Raw genomic sequence first — 18,837 nt, forward strand, 5'->3', positions numbered from 1 at the left:
ACTATTAAATTGACTAAAGATGAATGCATAAACGGAAAGCTGGAGCATAGACAATTTTTATAATTTTATATTTTTATTGCTTTTTCATTATTGATTTTTGTGTCACTTTTCTTCAGGTTTAACTTTGAAAGTGGGTTATTATTGTTACAGGTTAATTTTCTAAACTACAGAAAAGTTATTGTTAGGGAAACTCAAATGTGAAAAATTGGACTGATGTTGATATGCGATAGTAATACTGCTGTTATGTTAGATTTACCAATGTTTCATTAAAAATGTTTTTTATCTGATTACCTGATTAATCATAAAAATAATCGATAGATTACTCAATTACTTACATCCCTACATGTATATAATATAAACAGCACTGCCAGAGATGCAGTAAGTTTATAGCAGGTGTGTGAATGTTCTAATGATCGGACTGCTGACTGCAGCCGGTCCACATTGTTAGCAGAACTAGAGGGCCTACATGTCCGAGTTTCATTAACGGAATTATTTTACCGTGGCAGCGCAGCTATATGCATGGCATGTAAAAGAATAGTTTATGCGCTCCAGCGTTGTCTGCGTGCGTGAAATCTCGGTATGTAAACAATAACATGCTGGAGGTCTATATTTGTAAATCTGATTGCCTCACCAGCCATGAACCTCACCGCACGTCACTGCAGGAATGGTATCTGATGGGGAAACACAGGTCACCCAGTCCGTAACATTCATGGTTTCATTTATGAAGCCGAAGTTAGCAGCAGCAGCAGCAAACACCAGCTGCAGCGAACAACATGGCGACTTTCATGCGACAATATTTTATTAAAATGTATGAAAACAGCATCACTGTACTGTTTTTACATCCAAAATAAATGTTTCCCTATTAGAGTCGATTATTTCAACTCATCATGGACCCTTTCAGCCACATGTAATGCAGCATTTTTACAACAGGAAGCTGATTTTGCTCTACAATCACAGTGCTGGCCCTTTAAATGAACCCGAACTTTTAAATAACCCCTAACCTTCACCAACTTTCATCTCTGGGCTATCAGCAGAATCAGAAATAGACTGGCCTAGCAGGCCCGGCCCAATCCAAACAGGTTCTGCCTGGTTCCAGCTCGGTTAACCGGGTCATCTGTTTCTAGAGCATTCAGCCATTTCAAACTGGGTCACGGTTCTGACCCGGTCACCAGGTAAGATACAGACCACAGGAAGCCAGCTGGTTCCACAACTCTTTATTTTTGACCTTCAGGTGAGTCTGATCCGTCTGCAGGAGGCATTACCTGTTCCACTGGTTCCACTGGTTCCTAACACTCCAGTCGACCAGCAGGGGCATCAAGAACCACACAGGCCCCGCCCACCACGAGGCCCCGCCTTCAATGTCACAATCAGAACATGGAGGTGATGAGGTTCTGGTTCTGAACAGGTGAACTCATGCAGCCTGAATACGTAAACACAAGACACGCCCTCAAAGAGGCGGAGCTTAATCAGCAATAGCCAATCAGCATCTTCCTGTTCTACACAATAAAAGTAGAATTAAAGTTCCATCTGGGTTTCAGTCCAACAGAACGGGTCAGAACCAGAACCTGACGGCTCAATCATCCCTCAGGAGAACCGGTTCAGAGCTGTGGGTGTCCAGAAGGGTCAGAATCTCAGCTCACCTATTGGTCACACCTCGAAGAAGGTCATCCTGCTGAGTGTCGGGTGGGGGCGGGGCTACCCTCAGATCAGCTCATTCATTGGTTAATTGATGGATCAGTTAATTAATTAATTGATTAATTGGAGTAAAGTGCAGCTCAGTGATCAGCTGACGGTCCATAGCCTTCAGCTAGTGCCGTGAAGTCATCAGTTCACCTGGACGCTCATGACATGCCGCGGGGGGCGGAGCTCTGATGCCCAGGTGACTCGCTGTCTGTACCCGAGCTCTGAGGAGCGGGGCAGTCTGTATTAAGGGCTGGGCTTTCAGAAGGCTCGGCCCCCTGACGCCTGCTATCACCAGGTGAGGCTTCAGCTCCGCCCCCTGGAGCTTTATTCTCCAGTGTGCCGTCAGGAGCTTCACCTGCTGCCCCACCCATCCAGAACTCAACATTGATCTCTGCTGATCCCTGACTTTCTCCCGAGTCGACGGAGGAGCCGAGTGCCTCTGTGATGACAGCGGCGGTCTGAGCGACCCAGTTAAGCTCAGCTCTGACCTCGCCGGTTCCGCCCACCGCCACAGAGGATGATGGAAGCGGCTCGGCCTGTGGTGGCTCAACGGTGCTGTCTGCTGACTGACCAGTCCCAGCTGGATCCGGCCCAGCGTTGGCGTTGTTGTTGTTGAGGTTGTCCTGCAGAGCAGTCTGGTTCTGACCCGCCTGCTGGTTCTGGAGCAGCATCTCCTGGATCCGGATCTGCTGCAGGATGGCAGGAAGCTCATAATGGTGGAAGAAGTAGATCATCGAGTGCTGCAGGAAGACAGAGAACCGCCAATCAGAGCCAACCTGGGCAGGAAGGGGCGGAACCTCACGGCTGACAGGAAGAGGAGAAGAGGAGGGACCTTACCTGGATGAAGAGCCAGGAAGTGACCAGAGCCAGGCTGCTGTACTGACCGTTGAAGCGGTAGTGGTAGGCATAGAAGGCGAAGTGGTACAGGTAGAAGAACCTGGACCCAATAGAACCAACAGAACCATCAGAACCGATTGGAATCAAACTAAACCATGGGAACCAAACGGAATAAAATGGTACCATGAGAACCAAACTGAACTTTCGGAACCATCAGTACGAACCAAATGAACCATCAAAACTAATCGGAACCAAACAGAACTAACCAGAGCCAAGAGAACCATCGAAACCAAATGAAACCCAAGAAAACTAAACAGAACCATCAGGAACAACGCTACCATAACCCTCAGAACCATCAGAAGCAATGGAACCAAACGGAACCACATGAACCATCCATCCATCTTCTTCCCTTTATCCTGGTCGGGTCGTGGGGTCAGCAGCTTCAGTATGGAGGCCCAGTCTTCCCTCTCCAGTCTCTTCTTCCAGCTTCTCCAGGAATCCCAAGGCGTTCCCAGGCCAGCAGAGAGACATCGTCCCTCCAGCGTGTCTTGGGTTTCCCCGGGGCCTCCTCCCAGTGGGACGTGCCCAAAACACCTCACCAGGGAGGCGTCCAGGAGGCATCCTGACCAGATGCTCCTCAACTGGCTCCTCTCGATGTGAAGGAGCAGCGGCTCTACTCTGAGTCCCTCCCAGATGACGAGCTTCTCTTTCTAAGGGAGAGCCCAGACACCCTACGGAGAAAACCCATTTTGGCCGCTTATATCTCCAATCTTGTTCTTTTGGTCATGTCCCAAATGTAACCAGGATAATTTTTCTGTATTAGATTTAGTTTATTTATTTTATTTTCCATTTTGTTAGATTTAATTTTATTTATTTATTTTTATTTAAAGGTTTAATTAAAATCTTTTTTTTTCTCCCCTTTAATTTGTTTAACACCAACCAGGCGAGAACAATAGTGTTCTCGCGCGGCTCTGACGTCATGTGACAGCTGCACGTCAGCGTCCTAAATTGACAGCACAGTTGATATGGCTGCAAATCGCAGCTCAGCCAGAAAGCGCTGCGGGACTCTGACGTGCAGCTGGATGATCGCTCAACCAAACGTTGCCAGAATCACAGTTAGTCAAGAGGGAACTGGTGAGTGTGGATCGGGAGCTAGTATGCTAGCGCTAGTCTTCCTGCCTATTATGATTGTATATTGATTTGTTGCGTAACAATATTAGTTGCATAAGTTATATTTACTTATGAAACTTCTGTACATGTAACTGATTAATTAGGCCTGTTTATACAGGCCAGGTGCGTTGGAGATCCCTCACGAAAGGAGTGGCTGAAGGAACCTTGACCATAGCAAGGATTGTCTGGTTTACTGACCAGACTGGCGAGCTACAATAAGCGGATCCAGAAACACAAGACTTATCATCTGGAAACACTCTTCCGAAGTAGTTGGAGGATCAGCTCAAGTCCCCATTGAAGGAAGTGGACTATTTTGGGTTTTTCCATCATCAACAAAGACTGGTGGTCGTCCTTGGCATAAGGACTTTAATTTTTCTATTATAATTTTTTTTTGCTTCAAATTATGGACTAATTTGTATATATATATTGTAAATACAACTCACCAATTTGCACCATCTTACGGTCTCTGTGTTTTACAAATCGCCATCTCCTCTCGTAGCCGAACCTAGCTAGACTATTTAAAATCGGATTATTTAAAATCTTGTTAGTCCTTGAATGCAACGTGGGTTACACAAAGCTCATGACCATAGATGAGGGTGGGAACGTAGATCGACCGGTAAATCGACAGCTTCGCTTTTTGGCTCAGCTCTCTCTTCACCACAACGGACCGGTACAGCGCCCGCTTGACGGCAGACGCTGCGCCAATCCGCCTGTCGATCTCCCGCTCCCTTCTTCCCTCATTCGTGAACAAGATCCTGAGATACTCAAACTTCTCTACTTGGGGCAGGACACCCCCCCTGACCCAGAGAAGGCACTCTACCCTTTTCCGGCTCATGACCATGGTGTCAGATTTGGAGACACTGATCCTCATCCCGGCCACTTCACACTGGGCTGTGAACAGAACCATATCATCTGCAAAAAGCAGAGATTTGATCCTAAGGCCACCAAAACGGATCCCCTCAACACCTTGGCTGGTCTAGAGATTCTGTCCATAAAAGTAATGAACAGAATCGGTGACAAAGGGCAGCCCTGGCGGAGTCCAACTCTCAGCGGAAACGAGCCCGACTTACTGCTGGCAATGGGGACCAGACTCTGACACCGGTCATACAGGGACCTGACAGCCCGTATCAAGGAGCCCGGTACCCCATACTCCTGGAGAACCCCCCACAGGGCTCCCCGAGGGACATGGTCGAACGCCTTCTCCAAGTCCACAAAACACCTGTAGACTGGTTGGGCGAACTCCCAGAACCCTCCAGGACCTGCTGAGGGTGTAGAGCTGGTCCAGTGTTCCACGACGAGAACCAGAACCACACTGCTCTTCCTGACTATCGACTATCAGATGGACCCTCCTCTCCAGGAAACACTGAATAGACCTTGCCAGGGAGGCTGAAGAGTGTGACCCCCCTGTAATTGGAGCACACCCTCCGGTCCCCCTTTTTGAACAGGGGGACCACCACTCCAGTCTGCCAATCCAGGGGAACTGCCCCCAATGTCCATGTGATATTGCAGAGTCACGTTAGCCAACACAACCCTACAACATCCAGAGCCTTAAGGAACTCCGGGCGGATCTCATCCCCCCCCAGGGCCCTGCCACACAGGAGGTTTTTAACCACCTCGGCGATCTCGACCCCAGAGATTGGAGAGCCCAATCCAGAGTCCCCAGGCTCAGCCTCCACAATGGAAGGCATGTTAGTGGGATTGAGGAGGTCTTCCAAGTATTCTGCCCACCGGCCCACAACATCCCGAGTTGAGGTCAGCAGCACACCATCCCCACTGTAGACAGTGTTGTTGCTGCACTGCTTCCCCCTCCTGAGACGCCGGATGGTGGACCAGAATCGCCTCGAAGCCGTATGGAAGTCTTTCTCCATGGCCTCTCCAAACTCCTCCCACACCCGAGTTTTTGCCTCAGCAACCACCTGAGCCGCATGCCGCTTCGCCCGCCAGTACCCATCAGCTGCTTCTGGAGTCCCACAAAAAGGCCCAATAGGACTCCTTCTTCAGCCTGACGGCTTCCCTCACCAAAGGTGTCCACCAGCAGGTTCGAGGGTTGCCGCCGCAACAGGCACCAACAACCTTGCGGCCACAGCTCAGATGAGCCGCCTCAGCAATGGAGGCACGGAACACGGTCCACTCAGACTTAATGTCCCCCACCTCCGCCTGTGTGTTCAAAGTTATGCTAGAGATGGGAATTTAAGCTCAGGGGATTCCGCCAGACGTTCCCAGCAGACCCTCACAACACGTTTGGGCTGCCAGGTCTGACCGGCATCCTCCCCACCAGCGCCAACTCACCACCAGGTAGTGGTCAGTGGACAGCTCCGCACCTCTCTTCACCAGTGTACAAGATATATGGCCGCAGATCCGATGAAACGATGACAAAGTCAATCATCAAACTGCAGCCTAGGGTGTCCTGGTGCCAAGTGCACAACACCCTAATGCTTGAACATGGTGTTCGTTATGGACAATCCGTGACAAGCACAGAATTCCAACAACAGAACACCACTCGGGTTCAGATCAGGGGGGCCGTTCCTCCCAACCACATCCCTCCAGGTCTTACTGTCATTGCCCACGTGAGCGTTGAAGTCCCCCAGCAGAACAAGGGAGTCCCCAGTAGGGGCACTCTCCAGTACCCCTTCTAAGGACTCCAAGAAGGGTGGGCAATCTGAGCTGCCGTTCAGCCCGTAAGCACAAATGACAGTCAGAAGGCAGAGAGAGGCTACCCTCTCATTCACCAGGGTAAACCCCAACATACAGGTGCTGAGATGGGGAGCAACAAGTATGCCCACTCCTGCCCAACGCCTCTCACCTTGGGCAACTCCAGAGAGGAAGTATGTCCAACCCCTCTCAAGGAAACTGGTTCCAGAACCAGAGCCATGCGTCGAGGCGAGACCGACTAGTTTTAGCTGGAACCTCTTGACCTCACACACTAGCTACGGCTCCTTCCCCATCAGAGAGGTGACATTCCACATCCCAAGAGCTTCTGCAACCGAGGATCGGACCGTCAGGGTCCCCTTACTCGGCCGCCACCCATCACTCAAATGTATGGATACAAACAAATCAACAAAACCAATCAGAACTATGGGAACCAAACAAACTATTGGAACCAAATGAAATCAAAAGAACCATCTGTACCAAACGGAACCATGTGTTCCAAATGAACCATAGGAACCAAACGAACCTAAACGGAACCAACTGAACCATCGGAACATCGGAACCTTGGGAACCACCAGGAACAATCGGAACCAAACGGAACTGTGGGAACCAAACAAACCATCGGAACCAAACAGAACCAAATGAAACCAAACGAAACCACAAGGAAACATCAGAACCAAATGGAACCCTCAGAACTAAATAAACCATCTGGACCAAACGAACCATCGGAACCAACAGAACTAACCAGAGCCAAGAGAACCATCGGAATCAAACAGAATCATTGGAACCATATGAACTATTGGAACCAAACGGAGCCATCAAAACTTTCTCTTCAGGAGGAAGAAATCCACAATTTTTGACATTTATCTGTACTGAATCAGAAACTAGTTTCCATGGTTACCAGGTGAGCTGACCAGTCAGAACTCTGGATCAGGACACACACATGTTTTAGCACAAGTATGATAGGGATGCGTCTTGAAAGGGAGCTGACCAATCAGAGCAGGCTGTTCCTGCTGCTTCCTGCTATTTCTTGCTTTCTCATGCTGCTTCATATCGTTTCCTGCTGCTTTCTGTTTTCTCCTATATCCTGCTTCTCCTGCTTCCTTCTGTTTCCTGCTACTTCCTGTTTTCTCATGCTGTTTCCTGTTACTTCTTTCTGCTTCCTGCTATTTCCCGCTGCTTCTTGTTTCTTCTGTTTCCCATTTTCTTTTGCTTCTTTCGGTTTCCTGCTTGGGACTCACCGCAGCCAATGGCGTTTGCTGGTGTTGGTGTGGCAGCAGATGGCATCATATTGGTCGGCCAGCCAGACGATCAGGATGATGTAGAAAGCCGTGGTCGTGTCATTGAAAAACTCTGACATTATGGCCTCCATGCCTGCGAACAAGAAGTGACATCACAGATACAAAACAACCAGAACGGTTTGTAAATCCAGACCAGTTCAGAAGGAGAACCAATGCAGAACTCACCAACCAGGGCCAGGATGACGGTGAGCAGAGGGGCTGCTGGGAAAGCGATGGTCATGTTCATCTCCAGCATCTGCAGCAGATCCACTGAAACACACAGAGCAGATTAGAACCAGACCAGGCTGTACCAGGTCGGAATGGCCCGAGCAGCGTAAACAAACCGATGAAGACGAAGATCTGGTGGTGCGAGTATCTGAGCAGCATCGACACCGACAGCGTCTGAAAGACAGAACCGAGACACGACTTTATTTTGTGAGCGGTTCTGAATCCAAATAATTCTGCTGATCTGGGTTCTAGAAGAACTCCTTCTGTTCTTCTAAACAACAGAAGGAGTTGTTTAGCCGCAGCCGGTCCACTTCTAGTTGACTTAAGATGCCAATCTTAAGTCAAAGCTTTTTAATCTTAAACAGAAATATTTTCCTTCTTCTCGCAGAATATTTATTCAGTAAAATCTGGGATGATAATTTCTGACCAGCTGATAAAATAATGAGCTTTTAGGTTTTTAGTTTTGAAACTTTTTTTCTATATCTTTTTCTAAATGAGATTTTAAATAAAATCTGTTAAAATTATTAATCCACTGTCCACTGGTCGTTGTCCTGTGTCAGACTCTCCCGCCTCAGCTGTAGATCTCTGTAGATCCAGAATGATCATGAGCCTCTTGGCTGCATCTCTGATCTTCTCCTTGTTCCAGATGAAAGTTTAGAGGGACGGCGGGTCTCGGTGGATTTGGTCTGACACTCTTTCCATTTCAACATGATGACCTGCTCAGGGCTCTTTGAGATGTTTAAAGCTGGAGAAATCTTTCTGTTTCTAAATCCTGCTTTAAACTTGTCCTGGTGTTTCTTGGTCTTCATGATGCTCTCTGAGCTTTAAGCACAACCTGAGACCATCGGCTGCATGTTTTAGATCTTTATGTTTGAAGCCTGAAAAGGAGCAACAGGTTGAAACGTTCAAAGGGGTTGAATACTTTCACAAGGCGCTGTAGGAATGGACAAACAATTTGATTTCTTTTTGATTGACAGGTCAAAATGGCCAACATTTTGGCCATGTTTCTAATCATTTTAATTTTAGTAGTTTATTAAATTTTTATTCAGTTGCAGTTTTAATTCAGCTTTACTTCTTACAGAGTTTTTGTTTTCTCCTCTTCCAGATTCTTGTTGGTAAAAAAGTGAAAGACGAAATATTTCCAGCAGCATTTTAACATCAGAAACGAGAGTAAACGTACAAATATGACCATGATGACGAAGGCAGCCAGATACGACGTTCTGGCCATCCACATGCTGACAAAGCGGTAATGTTCTCCAGACACCACGTTCCTCAGGAAGCCTGCGGAGAAGAGCAGAGCTACTGACAGCCACCTCTACCTGGTACCAGGTAGATTACACACAGGTGGTCAGAGTGGGCGGAGCCTCAGTACCTTTGTTCTCCTCGTTCTCAGCGAGCGCCTTGACACTCGACATCAGGATGTCGTCGTAGCCCAGGAACTCGTCCAGCAGGAAGCGACTGAATCCGTCTCCGAAGCACTCGTCCTTGATGGGATCTGCACAGAACGCAGAGAGGTCAGTGGGGTCAGCGGGATCAGCGGGATCACGTGACGTGGCAGCTGACCCAGAGTGACGACCATGACGGGTATGTTGAGTCTCTGCCTGGTGCTCTGCGATAGCCGCAGGAAGCCATACTCCAGGGAATACTCCACGATGTACTCGTCCTGCGGCCACACTGTAACCATGACAACGAGAGCAGCAGGGTGTAAACAACAACAACCCGAAGTAAATAATCAGCCATAGAAAGAAGATCTCTCCATCGACTGAGGGGAGGGAGTCTAAGTGAGGGGGAGGACTGACAGAAGGTGAAGGTGAGTTTACCTGCTCTGGTCATCATCTCCAGCTCAGACACTGAGTCCTGCAGCGGCTGCATACCTTTAGAGGGGGGGCTAAACGACACGTCCTGGCTGTCATTGGCTCCTCCTCTAGAGCCTCCTCCAATCACAGACGGCTGGAGACGGGGCTCAATGTCCAGTTCAAACTGCAGGCAGGTGAGGACAGGAAGGTGAGGACAGGCGGGTGAGGACAGGAAGGTGAGGAGACAGTAACTTACCTGCACTGAGCTGTTTTCAAACACAGTCATCTCGTCGTCCTCTTCCTCCTCCTCTCCCAGGCTGATCCCGGCCACTGCTGCTCCTCCTCCTGGTTCAGCCTGCCGCTCCTCGGCCTGCAGCTCCCCCTGGAGGCCGGAGGAGTCGTAGTGCTGCAGGAAGACGGCGGCGCGACTGGAGTTCCTCTGGATCTCCACCTCAACATCGGCCAGCGATCCCGCACCGTCTCCAGGCAGTTGATGGGGGAGCGGGAGAAAGCGATATGGATGTAGGCGAGGATGAAGAGGACGAAGAGCGCCTGTTGCAGAGGGAGGGACAAGAGGTTAGCCAATCAGGAGCTGCCTCCGGGTAAACCTCCAGCTGTTCTAACAAACAGATCCTTGTCATTGTTGAAGGGCTGTAAGGACTCTTTCGCCCACAATGCACTGCAGACCAACTTTCAGCTTCAACAGGAAAAGGGAGAGGAAGTCCAGGATGTGGTGAAACTGAGCTGTGGCAGGAAGCAGCAGGACGTTCTGGACCCAAACACACAAGGTTCACCATTCCTCCAGCCCCATCAGGACATTGGAGACGGCTGGGATTCAAAAGTTAGGGTTCAAACATTCTTCTTTTTTTTACCCTTTTTCTTGAATCCTTATTTTGTTCAGCTACATTGAACTTTTTTGGAAGAAAAAGACAAATTTAGGTACCCTCAATTCCCGTGTCCAAACCGAAACCCCAAAGTATGAACAGAAGGGTGGAGCTGATGAGACGATCAAACAGAAAAGGTTCAGCAGCGGGCCGACCCGTTGCCGGGCCCACAAAGCCTCTGCCAATACCAGACTAAAGCAAAAAGTCAAAAAGACCCTACAGCCACAGAAAGAAGTGAAAATAGGACAACTGGTCTCACCAGGCCAAAATCACAACAAAAAACAGAAACTACTGCTTGGCCTGCACCCACTGGCTATGTGCGCATCAGCAGGACGCCCCCTAGTGTTGGGAGGAGCGGATCCACACGCTCCCAAAGGCCAGCCTCTTTACAAGTGGGCGAAGAACAGCGCCGGGCCCAACGCCATCAGATGTCAATCAGAAAACACAGGAGATTATCTAAACTCCAGAATATATTAAAGGAACAGAGAAAATCATGTTACTAAAGTCTATAAAGGAAACATCAGAAAAAATAAGCAAAAATAATTAGAATGTGTCTGAAGCTCATAACAGCTATAGAGACAAGCAGACAGTTTCAGCTCATGTCTGACACCTACAGGTCAAACTGTGTAACTGCAGGATGCAGCTTTAGACAGATGTCGGCCCTGACCAGAACCAGATCAGAACCATGTGAGCGGCTGCAGCCAGCTGGAACCACCCAACCCAGTCCAGGTGGGACATCTCACCTTCAGCAGGACGAAGAACTCAAAGACTCTTCTGAAGGAGGGCGGGAAGAGCCGGGCGTAGGTGACAGCCATCTTGAAGAAAAGGGCGTGGAAGAGGCGGTCACGCACATTGATGAGCGGGTTCTGGTTGATGTTGGGGTTCCGGATCCGGTTGGGCCCAATGTTGTTGTTCAGAGGAACGTTGTTGTTGGCCTGGTTCTCCGACATGGCCGCTGCAGGACTCTGTTGCTCCCAAACCCGTTCCTAGGTCAGCATGGTTCTGGCCTACTTCATGAAGGTGACTCAGATTCAGTTCCAGCAAAACCGACCCGAAACCTGGATCCACCTGGAAGGTTCAAACACAACGCAGTTAATGACTGACTGGCCCTCAGTGCCAGAACCGGCTCAGGGTTCTGGTTCTGGTTAGCTTTGATGCTTTTATCACATTTTATATTTTCAGTTGCTGCAAAAAATAAAGCTGAACCCGGAAATCCAAATCCTGAACAGACTGACCCAGACTGGTTCTGGAAAAATGACCTCTGACCCAGACTGGTTCATCTCACTGTTACCGTGGCGACTCTCCACCACACATTAATGTGTGCCTTGGTGAAATTTTCTGGTTGCTACGGTGACCATGAAACAAGTGATGGGCCAGCTGATTCCTGGTGAGGTGCTTTGGCAGAATGTGGGCGTGGCCTGGAAGCTGATGGTTTGTAGATGTTTAAATGCTACCAATGTTTTAGTTCTGGACAGGTTCGGATAGGTTAACGTCAGACAAACCCGTCTGACCCGTTCCAGGGACACACAGAACCCGAACCAGAACCGGTCGATAAACGCATCTGGATTAGAACCGCTACTGGTTCTGGTGGGTTCGCTGTGGTTCTGCTTACCTGGCCAAGTGTTAGAGGGTCTCTACAGGTATTTAGAGTCGGGATGTTGTTCCATCAGGTAAGGAATTCAGGTGTTCCTCAGGATCTTCTGCTAAGGTCTGCGAGGAGCAGTAGGTAAGGGAGGGTCAGGGGTCAGGGGTCACTGCTGAGCGTTAGGGGTTGTAAGCCCTCTGACAGGTCAGAGAGGGAACGTGTAGGTGCGTCAGACTCACCTGTCAGTGAAGTTTTCCTCTCGATGTTTTCATCGGCAGGAAGCTAGCTGTTAGCTCGATGCTAACTGGAAGGACCGGACCTGAAGCTCGACAAAGCCCCGCGTTAGCGCTCGGCTGGCGTCTCGGAACCGACAGAGGAGCGGCTTCAGGCGGATCCAGAGGGCAAGGGGGGCGGCGGGGAGCCGCTCAGAGAATCCGGGAGTAGCGATCCGCTCCGAGCAGCAGCTACAGCTAACGGCCGCTGCTATTGCCGAACCACAGCCGGAAGTACGGGTCCTAGGAGCGGAAAGAGCCTAGTATGCCCTGAGCACTGCCTGACAGGCGGCGGGGAACGTTATTCCTGAATTCGGACTGATCGGAAGTTTTTAAGGCAGTTATTGGGAGTAGTGACCTATAAATTGGTCCCCAACCTTTTTATTACCACGGATCGGTCAAGACTTGGCAATTTTGACCGCATTTTCGCAGCCTGTGGGATTTTCCCTGCCTGAGAGAGACAACGCAGCCTGTTGGGGACTGTGGCTCTTTGGTAGTCTTCTTGCAGTTGGAAGGTTGTAGGTTCGATTCCAGTTTCCTCCTGCCACATGTTGATATTCCTCTGGGCAAGGCACTTAATCTCAAACTGCCTACTGTATCGGTGTATACATAGAACGGACATATTTAATTATTTCTTGCGTGGCCCAGTACCAATTGGTCCACGGACCGGTACTGGCCCGCGGCCCGGTGGTTGGGGACCACTGCTATGAATGACAGAGTGGCTTGATTAACCCTGAATGTTGTCTGACAGGCAGCTTACAGAATGAGCTCTGAGTAGATTACCATGGGGGACTGTTCACTGGAGGTCTGTTGTTGTAGATCTGCTGCCCTAGATCTGTTGTTCTAGATCTTCTGATCTAGACCAGCTGCTGTAATGCTGCGTGTTACGGTGAATGAGGCGCCGTCAGGCTGGAAGAACGTTTTTATTGTGACTCTTTATCATGGAGAGAACAAAGCATGCAGCAGCACCATCCTCACACACGGCTTTACAGATGGAAACAGGATGAAATCACATGCAGCAGCAGGGACACCCTGTCCACCTGTCCTTAGGTAGGTGCAGACGGACAGGTGGACGGTCTGAGTCCCGCTGAGAAAAGCAGCTTCACAATAAATCACTAGAGAACGACAGTCACGTGACTCAGGCCGTCAGCCAATCGACATCCGGCACGGAGCGCATTACCACAACCAGACGTTACCATAGCGACCGAACTGTCGCCCTGGCAACAAAGCTGTTACCATGGTGACATCATGATATTTTTTTTTATGAATGTGCTTGAGTTTATGTGCGGAGTTTAAGGAAGATTTCTCCTCTGCGTCTGTCGTCATGGCAACAGACACATCCAGGCAGGTGAGAGATCACAGCAGGAGCTTTAAAGCTGCAGCAAAACTTTTACACACAATATCACCGATGAGCTCCTCTCTGTGGTCCCACTGCCATCTGCAGAAATGCACTGCTACCACTCAAACAACCAATGAGAGCAAGAGGGAGGGTCTTAGCGCTGCCAATCAGGCTCATGAACAAGCATGTTCACACCTTCCCTTGTGCCAAACAGCCTAATGTCAAATAAACTTAACCTAAATTATTGTTATCATGGTGACTATGCTATCTGCATTGGCGGCTGGCTCCGCTGCAGCGCATACACAAATGTGATTGACAGCGCTAACACCCACCTCCTGACTCTGATTGGTAGTTTCTAACTGAGTTGTGTATTCTGTAGTTGGCACTGGGAGCAGGCAGAGATTATCTGATGACAGTGTGAACAAAAACAGAAAAAAACATTTTATTAAAGTTACAAACTGCAGCTTTAAGCTACTCATCTTTTGGATCCAGAGTTCTGGTTCTGGTTTTCTGCACTTCCAGAGGAAATTGTTTAAATTTCTGGATGTGACCTATGACCTCAGACACTGTTGATGCACGTTTCTGGGGGTGAAAAGTCCAATACTGTGTCCATATGTCATACCGTCACTAAGGTGACCAGGCCAATAACGCCACCAATTTGCCACTTTAACTGCAATAAAGCTAACAGATCCAACTTTGCTGACATCACTTCCTGTTAGCACACTGAGAGAAACAAAGCTGTTGCTGGTAGCAGGAGTCGACCACGCTGACCGTGAAGGTCAGCTGCGTTTGGTTCCAGTAACCCAAAATCCCTTTCCAATGTCGCAAAGATGTTTTTGAGTCGATAACATTGAAACATTTTGCTGCTAACATTAATAATTTCTTCTCCTGCTGGCAAAACAAACGTTCCTCAGTAGAGCTGCTAACGTAGCAACCCATGCTAACATTAAAATTGTCAGTTTCATGAGAGGAGGCATCGCAGGAAACGTTTCACTCAAAACCAAACAGCCAACCAAGAGCAGCTGGTAGCCAGTAGCTCATGTCTTCAAGATTCCTTTATGGTCTCAGTATTGGACAAATATGTTTTTATTAGCTAAAAACTTTGCTGGATCTCTGTCAGGTTGCAAAGCTGTTAGCTTTATTGCCTCTAAAATGGCCAAAACCAAGGTGTCTCTGTCCCATCCAGGTGTCTCTGTTCCGTCCAGGTGTCTCTGTCCAGGTGTTTCCGTTCCGTCCAGGTGTCTCTGTCCAGGTGTCTCTGCTCCGTCTAGGTGTCTCTGTCCTGTCCAGGTCTGGTCCAGGTGTCTCGGGGTTATGGTTGGTCCTTGAACCTCCGTCCCTGTAAACTCTTGTAGTAGTTTTCCTGTTCAGTGTGGTTGCGGATTTCTCGATCCAGCAGAACTAGTGCCGTTTTGCGTCTCATGGCCATTTCCCTACGCTGAGCGTCCGCCGCCATCTCCACCTGGCGGCAGGCGAGGCTGAGCGGCGCGGGCAGAAGCTGCTCGCATGGGCCGTCGGGTCCGACCCGGTCAGCCTGTTGAGGCCGTAGGATTCTCGTGGGTCGTCTCCATTGGATACCGCGGCCCACTCCCAAGGGTTTCCTTTTCCAGCAAGGGGTGGGGCTTGTGGAAGGGGCGGAGTTTGCACAACAGGATGGTAGGGGGCGTGGGCGTCCACGGTGATGATGCCTGGTCCGTCTCGCTGGCGACAGAGTGGGGAGTCCGTGTTGGAGGAGGCGACGGAGCCAGTGGAGGCGCTCTCGGAGGAAGAGGAGGGAAGCAGACCCTGCTGCTTGGACAAGGCGATGACCTGCATGAGGCGTGGCTGGCTGGCAGTGCCGCGGCCAGCAGCCTCCCCGCTGGTCTTCTCCCGGATGGCGAGCCACTTGGCCCTGGTCAAGGCGCTCTTTGGGGACACCGCTGGGGGTCCGGCTTCAGGGATCTGAGGCGGTCTGGGCGTCGCCACAGCTTTGGCACCACCTGGAGGAGGGATGGGGTTGCGACCTGAGCCCACCCTCACGCAGTGCACCGAAGGTTGGTAGATGGGCGCCTGAGAACCGGCATCATCCGTCCCCATAGAGCTCGCCTCCGAGCCATCCTCACTGGGCTCGAGGTCCCTGTCCTCACAAGGCCCTGGGCCGCGCATCTCCATTGACTTCTGCTTCCACTCTGAGACCAGCTGCTGGGATCTCATAGGGTCCACCGGGACCTGCACCGCCTTCAGCCGCCGCTGCACCGTCGCTGCCGGGGCCTCGCCGGCACCCAGAGGGCCGTTGATGTTCACACTTGTTCTGGGAAGGGTGTTGCTGAAGGTCAGCATGGTCTCCTTCCCCATAGGGCTCCGAGGGGCCAGCAGCTCACGTCCCACGCTGGCCCTCTTCAGGCCCTCCACAGAGCCCTGCTCCCTCTGCAGCGGCCCCAGGCCCTCCATGCGCTCCAGGGGTGCCGGCGCTGGCGCAATCTCGTCATTGCTCTCCGAGGCTGAGGCGGGACCCTTGTTGTACACCGAATCGTGTCCGCGCTCTGTCAGTGCCCGCAGCGGGTCCTCCACCGGCAGCGGAGGGGACGGAGCCTGAGCGCACTCATCAGAAGACCTGAAGTTGGCGACGGCGTGAAGCGCCTGGAGAACAGGAACAGGAGCAGCGCATCAGAACAGGAAACAGTCCCAGGCAGACAGGTGTCTAACTTTGAGACACCTGAACACCTGCCGCCTCTGCAGCGCCGCACAGAGTTTCCTGCTAAAGTTGCCATGACAACTGCAGCTGAGCTCACATATGTGGGGTCTCACCAGGTACGCGGCGATGAAGGCACCGATCAGGAAGCCCACGTAGACGTCGACGGGATGGCTGCGATGCTGCGTGATCTGAGTGAGGCCCGTCAGCACCGCCGCCATGGCAAATGCAAAGACCAGGACCGGCTTCAGCAGCTTGGTGGAGTCGGAGATGGTGGAGTTAAAGTACATCTGGGAGGTAAAGGGGGAGACAGCAGGGACAGGACCAGTCAACCTTTAGAGATGGAACTGGGAGGACAGGTTTAGATGGTTCGTCACTCACCGAGACGTAAACGGCGGCGAAGGCCGACAGAGTTGCATGCTGAGAAGGAAACGTCCTCCTGCCAGAGAGACATCAACAATCAGCCTCTACCTCGAGAACACGACACAAACAGGAGGACACGCCACACCTGGCCGCCATGATGGCATGCTGGTCGTGACCGGAGCAGATGTCTCTGGTGATGTAAGCGTTCTGGTCACACGACCCGCCGGCCAGCGTGTAGTTGGGCTTACAGACGGTGAGGAAGAACGGGGCGTGGTAACCCGTCGCCAGCTGGATGATGTCAGTGAGCAGCGCCGTCGCACAGAGCCCAAACACATGCACACCTGGGACAGGTAGACGGGTAGAGAGACAGACAGGTGGACAGGTAGACAGGTGAGGCAGTCAGGTGAGTGTCCTACCTACGAAGCGGACGGTTCTCCTCAGGAAGGAGTTGAAGCTGCAGCCGCCGGCGTTGATGCTTCCTTCTGCTCGGTGGATCTTCAGGCGAGGCTGCAGGCAGTAAACCGCCGCCTCCACCAGCATGATCTGACACACAAAACAAACGCAGCTTAGCTGACCCGGGTCAGGTTCTTGGTCTGCGAGGTCACTGGGTGGGTGTGGCCTCATAGCCGGGCCGGCGAAGGCGAGGCTCAGCAGCATCAGCAGCGGAATCAGCTCGTCTCCTCCGTCTACGTACGGCATGCTGAGGGCCCGGTCGCCACAGCGGAACCCCGCATGGGCCGGCTGCACCGCGTCCGTCAGCTCCAGGAAGTACAGCGACACCATAGAAGAAGCCACGATGGGCAGCTGCAACCAGAACACACATAGTCAGGTTTTCTTCTGGTCCAGAAGCAGATGGGGGCCCGGAAGCAGAACCTCTCTGCAACTTCTGGACCGGATCTGCCGTCACCCGTGAAAGACTGAGCAGAAAGAGCAAATCAGGAAAATCTCATGAAGGTAATTATGAAATAAATGTTTATTGAACATCAGATCTCTAAAGACTTTGATGGTTAAAGACAATCTGTGATCCTGAGATCAATCGGTTGTGTCTCTGATCGATTGGTTCTGTCTGCACAGGTCATGTTGGTATAGATATTTAAGTTTCTCTAACTGATGTTCATAGTTTTTAATAATTTAGCTCTATCTTTATCCCTGGGTGACCTCTGACCTCGACAAAGTAGAAACATGGCAGGAGAGTCAGACTGTCTTTAGGAGCCTTCTTCTTCATCTTCTCTGTGGACGAGGAGCTCATCATCATCATCATCATCCTCATGAACCTGGAGCACACACACACACACACACACACACAGTGAGATGTTTCAGCTCTAAAACTTTCTTTGGGGTCGTGCTGAGCGATTTCTGTGGTCATGCTGCTACCAGCTGCTCTCTCCTGCTGTGCATCACACACACCTGGAGTCCAGAACCAGAACCCAGCCAGGAACCGGGTCACATGAACAGAACCTGCAGCTCATCTACCCCTCTGTCTGCAGAACTTCCTCCAGAACCGGGTCACCGCCTGCAGTCCAACATGGACCTGCTGGGCCCGATCACATCCAGACAAATCAACACCAAACACAGGAAGGGTTCTGGTTCTGGGTTCAATGCTGTTTGGGTCCAGTTCTTTTATTCTTATTTGTGTGTTTAGACCTGGACTGGTCGGTCCCACCTTCAACTGTTTGATCCCGTGAGATCGGCCGGAACCGAGCTGGTTCTGGATCAGTGCCACACTGATCAGAGATTCTGCAGGACCGATCCAGTCAGTAATCACTGTGCTAGACACTCTGGAGGAGGGGGGGGGGGGGATTCTTCATCATCTTCATCCTCCCCCGCGCTACGACACTCCGACCAATCAGAACCCAGAACCCGTCCGGACAGGCAGACAGGCAGGTGAGACAGGTGTTCCCGCAGACCGGATCATCTGGACTTGGAACGTTCTGATTCCGATTTGCAGCGCGTGTACATGCACGGATAAACACTCGTGCACGCAGCAGAGCGGTTCGGTCTCACCTCAGATCACGGACCGGTTCTGGTTGTCTCTCTCCCGGTACCGGCCGTTTCCGCAGAGCTGCGGGCTGCGGTCCAG

The 18,837-nt window shown here is 50.9% G+C and overlaps 2 protein-coding genes and 1 long non-coding RNA gene across 3 annotated transcripts; all 3 read right to left on the reverse strand.

Annotated features, from left to right (window-relative positions):
• Positions 1-1,199: 1,199 nt before the first annotated feature.
• LOC122838950 (membralin-like) lies at positions 1,200-11,477 on the reverse strand. Its single transcript, XM_044130008.1, is given in 12 exon segments — positions 1,200-2,423; positions 2,521-2,620; positions 7,581-7,713; positions 7,806-7,889; positions 7,964-8,021; positions 9,028-9,128; positions 9,220-9,342; positions 9,411-9,521; positions 9,722-9,827; positions 9,900-10,102; positions 10,105-10,195; positions 11,271-11,477. Coding segments are annotated over 12 exon segments (1,899 nt in total). The 3' UTR covers positions 1,200-1,841.
• A 55-nt stretch (positions 11,478-11,532) lies between these two features.
• On the reverse strand, positions 11,533-12,814 carry LOC122838795. Its single transcript, XR_006371954.1, has 2 exons — positions 12,352-12,814; positions 11,533-11,595 (listed from the first exon to the last, which is right to left on the reverse strand). It is a non-coding gene; the product is annotated as an uncharacterized LOC122838795 (long non-coding RNA).
• Positions 12,815-13,293: 479 nt separating this feature from the next.
• LOC122838747 (phospholipid phosphatase-related protein type 3-like) lies at positions 13,294-18,831 on the reverse strand. Its single transcript, XM_044129670.1, has 8 exons — positions 18,165-18,831; positions 17,923-18,031; positions 17,381-17,561; positions 17,174-17,305; positions 16,903-17,098; positions 16,776-16,833; positions 16,511-16,684; positions 13,294-16,342 (listed from the first exon to the last, which is right to left on the reverse strand). Exons 1-8 carry the CDS (start codon positions 18,224-18,226, stop codon positions 15,143-15,145), a joined length of 2,112 nt encoding a protein of 703 aa, XP_043985605.1. The 5' UTR covers positions 18,227-18,831; the 3' UTR covers positions 13,294-15,142.
• Positions 18,832-18,837: the final 6 nt, after the last annotated feature.

The sequence above is a fragment of the Gambusia affinis genome, linkage group LG10 (genome assembly GCF_019740435.1).
Source record: "Gambusia affinis linkage group LG10, SWU_Gaff_1.0, whole genome shotgun sequence".
Taxonomy (NCBI): domain Eukaryota; kingdom Metazoa; phylum Chordata; class Actinopteri; order Cyprinodontiformes; family Poeciliidae; genus Gambusia; species Gambusia affinis.

What these genes read in the sequence shown, in the direction of transcription:
- LOC122838747 (XM_044129670.1), bottom strand. Translation starts at nt 18,226, where the DNA reads ATGAGCTGCAGGTTCTGTTCATGTGACCCGGTTCCTGGCTGGGTTCTG. An exon ending in GAGAACCGTCCGCTTCGTAG is followed by an intron (nt 17,099 to 17,173) that starts GTAGGACACTCA and finishes TACCTGTCCCAG; the next exon opens with GTGTGCATGTGTTTGGGCTC. An exon ending in CATGCCATCATGGCGGCCAG is followed by an intron (nt 16,834 to 16,902) that starts GTGTGGCGTGTC and finishes TCTCTCTGGCAG; the next exon opens with GAGGACGTTTCCTTCTCAGC.